Below are 10,285 nucleotides of genomic sequence, written 5' to 3' on the forward strand. Positions count from 1 at the left end.
TCGGGTTCGTGTTGAGTTTTTGGGTCATGTCCAATATTGACACACCTACTTCCTGGTGTGGTTGTTTGCTATTTTTTTCTCTGTTCTCAAATTTCTTCCTTTCTAATTGTTGTCTTGTGTTGTTTGTGGATCTCTGTGTTGAATCTATGGATTACTCATGGGTTCCAATTTCTTCTACTCTGGTCCGAGGTTTACTGTTTCATTTTATTACTGAGTGCCATTTCCTTTGTTGTTCTCTGTTCCTATGCATTGCCATTATTATGTTATAATTTTTGCTATGCTCTTGCTTGCTTTGCTTTCTTGTTGCAGGAATAAATTTTTACAGCAATCGTTGGTTTTTCAAGATCCTACAATTCTTGATCTTCTTTTTAGGGTAATGGCTCCCGGCCTCCCTAGATATTTTTATAGGTATTTTTTTTCTGATGGTAATTAGGTGGGATCTCTCGCTCTCATGTTTTAATTTTTCCTCTTAATTTTTGTCTAGTGAGCAGTAGCGAGGATTAAGGATTTTAAAGAAAAAAAATTTAATAACAGAAGTAACTTTCGAAAGCTCGAAGTGGGTCTCCGTTCGGGTCGGATGCGCAAGGAATCAGGGCGGTCCCAATCTGATGAGGAGTGGCATTTTCTCTGCACGTGTCGCTCTCGACCCGGCTTTCTTCTGAACCCAGCCGCGCTTCCATCCCCCCCATCTCTTCCACATCCATCACGTGACCGCCGCGGATAATAATAATGTCCTCTCCCTCTCTCTCCACCTCCACGCCATGCCAAGCCAACAGACAAAACCCGATCTTGCCGATGTTAGAGAGAGAGTGTGCGCGCGTGTGAGAAATGAAGAAAGCAGAGCTGCTTAGCTTTTAGCTGCTGCAGGAGAGGTCAGGCGGCAGAGCAGGAGCAGAACAGAAATCAGAAAAAGGGAGCAGGAGAGAGAGAGGGGAAAAAGGAATAGAAGGGAGAGAGCTAGCGAGAAGATCGCCAAGGAATTTCATAGTTTTCCAGATCGATCAGTCGCCACCCACTATTTCCCCTCTCCTCCAATCAGATCTCCAAGCTCTTCTTTTTTTAAATGATTTTTGACAGGCGCGCTGCGCTCATAGGTAATCGTAGAGTTTAGAATAGGACTGAGAAAGGGAGGGAGAGAGGAGAGAGAGGAGTACATAAAGCGGCGCAGATCTCGCTAATTGAACCGGCGTGGTGGCTTCGGGAAAGCGATTCCCATCGGACAACGGAGCTTTCGCGGACTGGGTGGCATCCTCCGCTTCCGCGAGGGGGGATGATCTCTGTCTCGGCTTCAATGCTGGAGGCGGAGCCTCCGCCGCCGCAAGTGGCGGCGGAGGAGCAGGATTATGGGCGGCGCCGAGCTCTTCGGCGGCTGGCCGACAGACAGTCAACTACGGCATAGCAGAGATGGTTGGCCTTCGCGACGTCTACGTAGTGGGCCCTGCCACGTCCTTCCACCCAGCGGCGGTGGCGGCGCACCACGAACCGTTCCACTCAAGCGCGGAGGCCCACTCGGTCATCCCCCGCCTTACCGCCGCTTCCTACCTCGTCGACGATGACTCCTCCCGCTCATCCAAGATCCAGTTCTGGCAATCCCAGCCGCTTATTGCTTCACCTCAACCGCCTGCGCCTACTCAAAACCCTAACCCTAGTTCCACTACATCCTACTTTCAGAAACCCTCATCAGTACTGGAGTCATCCGGCATCCTCTTTGTAGCTGGGGGACCCTCCACTTGCCAAGACTGCGGCAACCAGGCCAAGAAGGATTGCAGTCACCGCCGATGCCGCACATGCTGCAAAAGCCGCGGCTTTGATTGCTCGACCCACATCAGAAGCACCTGGGTTTCAGCCGCGCGCCGGCGTGAGCGCCACCTCATCGCTTCCGAATCCGCCAACGCCGCCTCCTCCCCTCCCACCTCAGTTCTAAAGAAGCCCCGTCTCTTATCTTCTCATACAACCACCACTTCCCACGCGTCTAACTCCAACACTACTCCCCCTCGTAGCTTCGACACCGGCTCAAGCCACCAGGGCGACTACCTCGTACCGCTATATAAAAATCATTTCTTGTCTTCTTTCTTCAACTTTATCTCAAAGCTTGTTTTTTTTTTTTCAGATCCGAGCTTCCGGGAGAACTTACCAGGGCACGTGCGAGCGCCGGCTGTGTTTAAGTGTGTGAGAGTTACATCCATCGATGACGGAGAAGACGAGTATGCTTATCATGCGAAGGTGAATATCGGAGGCCACGTCTTTAAGGGATTTCTTTACAACCAAGGCTTCGATGAAGGAATTTGCACCGACCTCACCGGAACATCTACGGCAGCTGATGTTGAGAATAATAATGTCAACAATACAAGCAACGCTATTCCCAACTTCTCGGAACTCCATCTTGGTGGCGGCGGTGTACGGAACGTACCTCACTCCGACATGTACGGCTTGGGTGGACTGCTGGGTGGCGCAGCGTTTGGTAACGCAATAAATTGAACTTTTTTCTCTCGCACGAGTAATGGAGTTTGCTTGCTTCATTCTTAGTGTAATTTGTAGGCGGCGATATTGGTTCATCTGGCTCAGTCTGCAACTGCTTTCTTCCTTCTTTATTATTATTAATTCTGAATAACAGCTGGCTAGAAAAACTGCTTTTATTCTCTCCTGCTCTTCATATTTTTGCAAATGGAACTATTGCTGGATTAAATAAATGATTACTTGTTTAAACCTGCATGAGCTGCTCGATTTATGTCACCTTTTTCATGTGATATTGCTGTTTGTTTGACTGACAGGCGCTCTCTTTTGAACTTCTCCGTAATGATTGTTATATTCTTTGACTATGTTAGATTTGAGGAAGAATATTTCAACGAATACTATTTATTTTATTCAGCGATTGCACTTGTATGGGGAAGTGCTATAAACGCCGAAAATTATATGACAAAATGATAATCGAAAGTCAAAACTACAATTGTCTTTCGCTTTGTTACTGAATACATGTTTATAGTTTTTAAAAGGAACCGTTGAACTTTGTGTTTTTGACCATGATGCATTTAAATTATATAAAATTAACAATCATTGAAAATAAAAGTTGATTGTTGAGTGATTATTATAAATAGAAATTTTCAAAAATAATATTTTTTTTTTAAATATTTAGAATTTTGATGTTACACAAGAGATTACCCCTATACATATAAAGTAATATTGGCTCCACTGGAATGTATTTGCCATGACTCGAGATTTTATAAATGTTTTCTTGTTGTACAGCATGTCCTTGGAACTTGTATCATTGATCGCAACTTTTGTTTGGTGTAGTGAAGACCTTACAAGGCCTTTAAGAAAACTTGCCAGCTTTACTCTCTACACAGTCCATACTCTTAAGTACGGCGGAGGATTTAATTTCTTCTTTTCTGAGGGGGCTCAGTTGCCTTATTTATTGTGTCATTTAGGAGTGATAGAGTTTATGAAATTATGTTTGATAATGTCATGCATTTTGCCTTTTATTCATACCGGGCTTTGTCTGCATTTACTTGTGTTGGAATGTCTATTTAGACCATCCGTAATCGGAAAGCATACATGCAATAGCCGTGCCAAATGATCCAACCGAACGCATTGTCTCCCGCTATTCTCTGGGAGAGAGCAGGGCGATGTCAATATTGGTTGACGTCGCATAAACATGTTATTTTTTCTGCATGTTTGGGATTTGTCGAGAAAGTGCACGAAAGAGGAGAAAGACGGTTACTTTTGGCAGCGAGATGAAGAAGCATATGAAATTAAGTTCGATTGGAGACGAATTACCTTATTTTGGATTTTTAATGTATTTTGGAGTGGAAAGTGGGTTTTTCGGTTGGAGATGCCCTTAGTGGCAATTCCTTACTTGGTTATGCATTTGTAGTTTTTCATCAGCTTTTGCTTTATTAATGTTGTAGCCTGCAATGATTTATTTATTGTGGTTTTGATTTTTTAAGTAGTTACGTTGGTTGATTGCATTTGTTTAATATTAAATTGTTGATTCTTAGTTTGTCTTACTGTTCCTAAAGGCTTGATATACTCCATTTGTTTCTTACTTGATTTAGTTAAATGCCAGTTTATGAAGTTTAAAAGTAGCTGTGATTTCATTTCCTCACTACAAATATTCTCAGTATTGTCCTTTTTCTGAGACTTTCTGATAGTAATATTTTAGTATAGTGCCTGAACATGTATGTTGACTTTAATTTTATTCAAAATAAATAGAATAGTAAGGTTTAAGAGATCTTTTTTTATTGAGAATTTTCAACATCTTCACATCCTAGATTCTAACAAAGCTGAATTCAAAATTTTAGTTGTCTTTATTATTTTGTTCCTAGCGAACAAGATATCCTTTACTAATTATGTACATGCAGCCATGAACTGTGATTTGAAGCAAACTGCATTTATCGTCTACCATTTCTGAGCTTTGTAAGCAGTCTTGTTTCTGTTTTCTTCTATGATAATTTTTTTTTTCTTCGATGGGTTTGTAATTTCTACCAGGAAGACAATTGCGAATGATTTTTTGTTTTCGTTATATTATGTGTTAATGGTTTTTATTATCTGTCGTCCTGCATTCTGCTTGCCTTTGGGTTTTTGGTCATACCTGTAGCATACTTTTTAATCTTCAATTTTCTATGTTTTATACTTATAACGACTTTTTTATTATGTTAGTGTAGAATTAGTTGTTAACAAGGAGATGAGCCACACCAACAAAGCCAAAAAAATGAGTGTGGCCGATCCAATAGCAATATATTCTAAGTAAAGAAAAATGAGCCACACCAACAAAGCCGGAAAAAACTGAGTGTGGGAGGAACATCTAAATGGAGCTGGGATCTTACTCTTCAGCTGGAATCATCTTGTTACCAACCAATTTTTCTGGTTTCCTGCCAAATATTTCGGTTGAAAAATAGTTTTTTTTTTCTTTCTTTTGTATGGTACTAAATTTCCAACGTTATCTTCAAAGTTTTGCAGGAGGAAACTTCTAATTTTGAGAAGTCCGCTCACCGTAGTCGAAGTCTTAAATCCTTGGTACTAAAATTCATATAAAGTCATTACTTCACGTTTCTTTCATCGTTAAGAAGCACATCATTAAGCTTTTCGGTTGTTTTGTCATCTTAACCTTCAGTGTCTTTTATTTTCTCGTCTCTATTGTGAATGATTGTTAAGCATATCACAATGACCGTGTTTGCTTAGTTGCTCTAACGTTAATTAGCTACTTTTCGTAATACTTGAATGAGATTTTTATTTACTTTTTGTGGTTGAGGAGGATCCATTCAATGCACTAACACAAAATGCCTGTCTAAGAATTCACCGTGTGTGTGCACTTGCCCTTCGTCTTCATTTAATACGTAGCTCATCTTTACCTATTGGTTGGAGTTTTGGCTATCAATTAAGAGTAGGATTTCTACTTTTATGTATGTGAGTTTGTCTTAATTGACTTAAATTTCTAAAAAAAATCATCTTTATTTCATTCATATTTGATTTCTTTAAAGTTTTTCACAATGACATGGAAGAGGGGACAAGATCTTTCATGCCAATTGTACATTTATAGTATAACTTGATATAATTTGTTACCTCGGCTTTGTTGGTTGGTTCGATGATGTTGTATGCATGAATTATACTTTTAGGTCTAATAAACCATTAAAAATTAGGTTAACTGCAATAGAAATGAGAATAAAAAGATGGATCTAAGAAAGTTATATAGGATAAAACAATATTATATTATGGCAATTATTAAGAAGGTAAATAGTTTGGACATATAGAACAAATTGTAGACAATGCACCCCTTGGACTGGTAGATGAAATTAGAGTTGATGCATTAAGTGGGAGATTTGGTAGACATGTAATCATTTGGATAGATGTTCAAAATGATTTTGCGAGGAACACTCATAGCACCTCAACATAATTAATTCCTATGTTGGAATAGATAATGAGGATTCCTAAAATCAATTCCAAATAATTAGATTAGGCTAAATATGATAATCATAACAATGATAAACCACATGCATTAAGAGACAAATCACAATTATAACACTTCGTTTGGGACTGCTTTTTTACTGCTACTTAAAGCAGCTTTTTAGTTGAAAATTTGCTTTAAAAATTTGCTTTAAGAAGCAGGAACAAAATCAAAGTCATCACAAATAAAATCTAAATTTTTTGTCACTCTTCTTATAGAATTGCCACACCTAAAGGCATGACAACTCTTGTAAGGGTGAGATAGAGCATTCGACAATATCCATTAAACAAGCCTGTATGACCATAGCTTAACGTGAAAAATCTTGTTGTAGCATTGCGCATGGTAGCTTTCATTAAAAACCTCAATTATTACTGATGCTTTTGGTTTGATTCTCCAACGGTTAGGTGTTTCTATTATTTTGTTGTACTTTCTTCACATGCAGAAAAAATGTGGGTGTCTGACATTATGGCCATGTTGTCGATGTTGTAATTTGCTGCAAAAAAACTTACTATATATAATGATGGGAGCATTATGTTACTGCTTTGTTGCGTGTTGCTTCACCTATAACTTCGCAAGTTTTTCCTTCTTCTTTCGTGTCGAGGGCCTCTTCAAGAATATATTGTTGGTTTGTCTTAGGTTCTTCTATTTGGCCCATTCTACCAAGAAGAGAAACAGACAAAATGGTGAATTTCTAGGAAGTGTTCAGTTGATTCAGTCTGAAACTTAAAAACTTGTTTTCCAGCAGATGGATGATCATACTTTTAGATGCATGGAGGGTTATAAGTGCCATTTTATGACCTTGAATGGCTTGATATTGAAATTCTGAGTTTGCAGTTTTCTCTGCTAGTTTGATTGGATTTATATATATACATACCATTTTGTATCATATTATTTACATATATATATATATATAACGTATAAAATTTAATATTTCATGCTTACTATCTTTAAATAATTTTAATGCCAAATATGATAGTCTTATATTTTATTCCTAAAATTCATATACGGGCGGAACCAACCTTAATTTATTGTTGGTGTTGTCTAGAATTTAGCTTAACCCTTTACTATTAGAAAATGGGTCAATATCAATCTCTATTTGTTCATATCCTTGATTGTTGTATGTTTTGTAGATATATCGAGGGTTAAGGGGCAGCTCATTTGCAGATTCCTGAAACAAATTGTGATTGTAATGATATTTTTGGAATTCCAATGAATAACTAAAGTAATGAATTATATTTACTATTTGTTGGAGGCAATTGTATAAAGATTATAGTATTTTAAAACTTTTAAGGGAGGGGTAAGGGTTAATTGCTTAAAATTTTTTGTAATAAAGATAAAAAAATAGATAGATGACAAATTATCTAAAAAATAATATAATGATTTTTTTAGGCAAGGCAGTTGCCCTCCTGAACAAATTTTATTAATTTTGTTTGTGCACCCATCTCCTAACATAAAGGAGGTTTCATAAAGGAGGCTTCGCTTGGCTTTGAATTGCGACTATGATCTTTTACACATTTGGATGAAGGAATTCGTCTAGACTATTGGTAAAGTTTATAAGACCGCGACTGATCCTGAAAGGTAATTAATTTTGTTTGTGCACCCATCTCCTAACATAAAGGAGGTTTCGCTCTTGCAATCATAGTACATTACAAATTTTTTTAGTTCTTTTTTGTGCACCCATATTTGATTTATGGATGATAATTAATAAATATGAAATTTTAAAATTTTGAGGGTTATATATATAAATGATATGATATAATGTGGTATGTATGTAAATTTGTTTTTTTTAGGGGTTTGAGTCAATGAAGACAAACTTACATACATTAAATATGTAAATTTTAAATTGAAGATCACTTATTTGATAGTCAAAACTTCTTAGGGTTTGCATAATATATGATGTTTGCTGTTATATTTTTTGAATTTATGGACTTCGAATACAACCGTTGAAGCTGTCGATTTCTTTTTCATATCTTGTATGGCAATGCAGTTGAGGAAGTTTTATTTGGTCCGGTCGACCGAGTGAGATAAACATTCGGTCGTAGGCAAAATCCCGCTGTACCGAGGTGTACCGAGTTTTTCGAAAAAAAATTTGGTACACCTTAGTATAGCGGGATTTTGCTTGCGACCGGATGTTTCTCTGCATCCGGTCGGAGGACGTAATAATTGTTCACAGTTGAGACCTGATTGAGACCTGATGAAGAATTATTCTTTTGCATTATTTTTAAGTAGGATTATTGATAAAATTTATACTTAGGATTTGCTTGAGATAATTTTAATCATTATTTTTTCTTTATTTTTAATAGACTTTTGTACTAAAATTGTTTTTGAAACCAATAAGTAAGTTGTCTTAGGTTTCGTTTGGATTTGACTTTTTTAATGTTTTTTAAAGTTATTTTTTAGTTTAAAATTTTGTTCTAAAAAATTATTTTAAGAAATAGTAATAAAATCATTCCAATGAAATTTTAAATAAAACTTTTAGCTAATGCTTATTTTGATTTTTGAAATTTAAAAACATTTTGACAATAATTATTCACTTAGTAGATAATATGTGATTCTACTATTACCAAAAAATTAGGCTTTTGAAGCACAAATTTCAACTTTTATTGGCGGTCTTATTGGCCACTAATATTTTTGCAACGGTTTTAGGATCGTTGGATGTCAGTCGTGATTACAATATGTTGTAAAGATATTCAGCAATGATTTTAGGATCAGTGGGGTAGAACTTTGACGTAGAAGCGATTATAACCGTTGTAATGTTATAGAAATGAAGCACTTATCGTTACATTGTTTAAAAAAACCCTAACAGCCATAAATATGATTCCGCAGGGCTGGAAGCCATGAACGAGCTACAAATCATCTGTTAACTACATAAATTAACCCTCTCTCTCTCTCTCTCTCTCCTGCATATTTAATAATGAGAACAGAATTCAAACAGCCACTTTATACATTACAAATACAAAAATATCAACAATTGTGATAAAACGAAAGTTGATAAATTAATTGCACCTAGAAAAAAAAAAAGTTGAGAGCTTCAGCTATATACAGAAACATTCCATTCATGTTACAAAAATGCCCACAAAACTTGAGATTTTTAAAAATAGCAATTGTTATTGCAAAAAAAATATTTTTTTTAAATATATATAAATTGAGTAGCATATTTTTATATTATTTATATGTTAGTAGAATTGCTTATAAAAATGTTTTTTATTTAAAAATAAGAAATAATAAAATAATTACTAAAAAAGTGATTAATTGTGATATAAATAGCTAAGCATTGAGAAAATTGTCTCAATATTTTTTGTTTTTATCAAAATTTTAATGATTTGATTGGGCACGTAAAAAGAAAAAAAAAAGGGATAAAATAGGAATTTGTTTTGTAAATAGGTATTTTATAATTATTTTTTATGCAATTCCTCTTATTTTTATTGTTCACTCTCTTAAATTTTTATCAAATATTTAGCATCGGCTTTGAGGATTCTATTAACGGATTAAATAAATTGATTAAATAATTTTTTGATTTAATTTTTACTTTGTATGAATTCTTATCCCTTTTATTTTAGAATAGGTTTTTGTCTTGTTTAATTAAATAAAGTTGTCACATAAGAGCTTTCTGTATTATTCTTCAAATTTCAAATAAAATTTTTATTAATATTATTAGGTATTATGTAACAAGATTTCACTTAGCAAGTTGGAGCATTATTGCAATCTACCACTCAAATTTTGTTAACCATAATATGGATCATTAAAATCTCATAGAAGCTAACAACAAATTGCTTATAGTATTCTATTTTATGGGCATGAGCAAAGCCCCTAAATGGTTTAAGGTAAACTAAGCTTCGTTTGGGGCCGGTTTTTGCTGCTTCTTAAAGCAGCTTTCTAGTTGCTTTGAGAAGCAATAAGAAAGTTGTCCCAAATGAAGCCTAAATTAGGCTTCATTCGAGATAATTTTTTTATTCTATGAGAAAGTATAATTTTTTTATTCTATGAGAAAGTTGTCTCATATTGCATTGGGACTCATTGGATGTAGATTTTTGGGAGTTCATATGCCTTTCCATGTCTATAGCTTGCTAGACTATCATAATGTTACAATATTGTTGAAAGAAAAAGGGTGATAAAAGAAGGGTACCTTTTTCTTTAGAAGATTTTACAATAAATATTAAGAAAAGATGTCCATTGAGGGAGGACTTTTTCATCATATGTGTAGTCTCACATGATGTGCATTATTTTTACTTCTAAAAATAAAATTAATTACTCAAAAATTCATTATTACTTATATTATTCGATTTATTAGAACTTATAAAACTTGTAATTTTTTCTTTTTAATGAAAGAAAAAATTATAATGA

General features: G+C 35.4%; 1 protein-coding gene across 1 annotated transcript; it reads left to right on the top strand.

Moving 5' to 3' along the window:
- The first annotated feature begins 693 nt into the window (after positions 1-693).
- On the top strand, positions 694-2,706 carry LOC110113281 (protein LATERAL ROOT PRIMORDIUM 1). The gene is made up of 2 exons (XM_020845785.2): positions 694-2,026; positions 2,111-2,706. The coding sequence occupies exons 1-2, from the start codon at positions 1,405-1,407 to the stop codon at positions 2,476-2,478; spliced, it is 990 nt and encodes a 329-aa protein (XP_020701444.1). The 5' UTR covers positions 694-1,404; the 3' UTR covers positions 2,479-2,706.
- Positions 2,707-10,285: the final 7,579 nt, after the last annotated feature.

Source organism: Dendrobium catenatum, unplaced genomic scaffold, assembly GCF_001605985.2.
Source record: "Dendrobium catenatum unplaced genomic scaffold, ASM160598v2 fragScaff_scaffold_920, whole genome shotgun sequence".
Taxonomy (NCBI): Eukaryota; Viridiplantae; Streptophyta; class Magnoliopsida; order Asparagales; family Orchidaceae; genus Dendrobium; species Dendrobium catenatum.

Bases quoted from the DNA above. Each gene is read 5' to 3' on its own strand.
- LOC110113281 (XM_020845785.2), top strand. From the start codon at position 1,405: ATGGTTGGCCTTCGCGACGTCTACGTAGTGGGCCCTGCCACGTCCTTC. The intron at 2,027-2,110 runs GCGACTACCTCG...TTTTTTTTTCAG, and splicing joins CACCGGCTCAAGCCACCAGG to ATCCGAGCTTCCGGGAGAAC.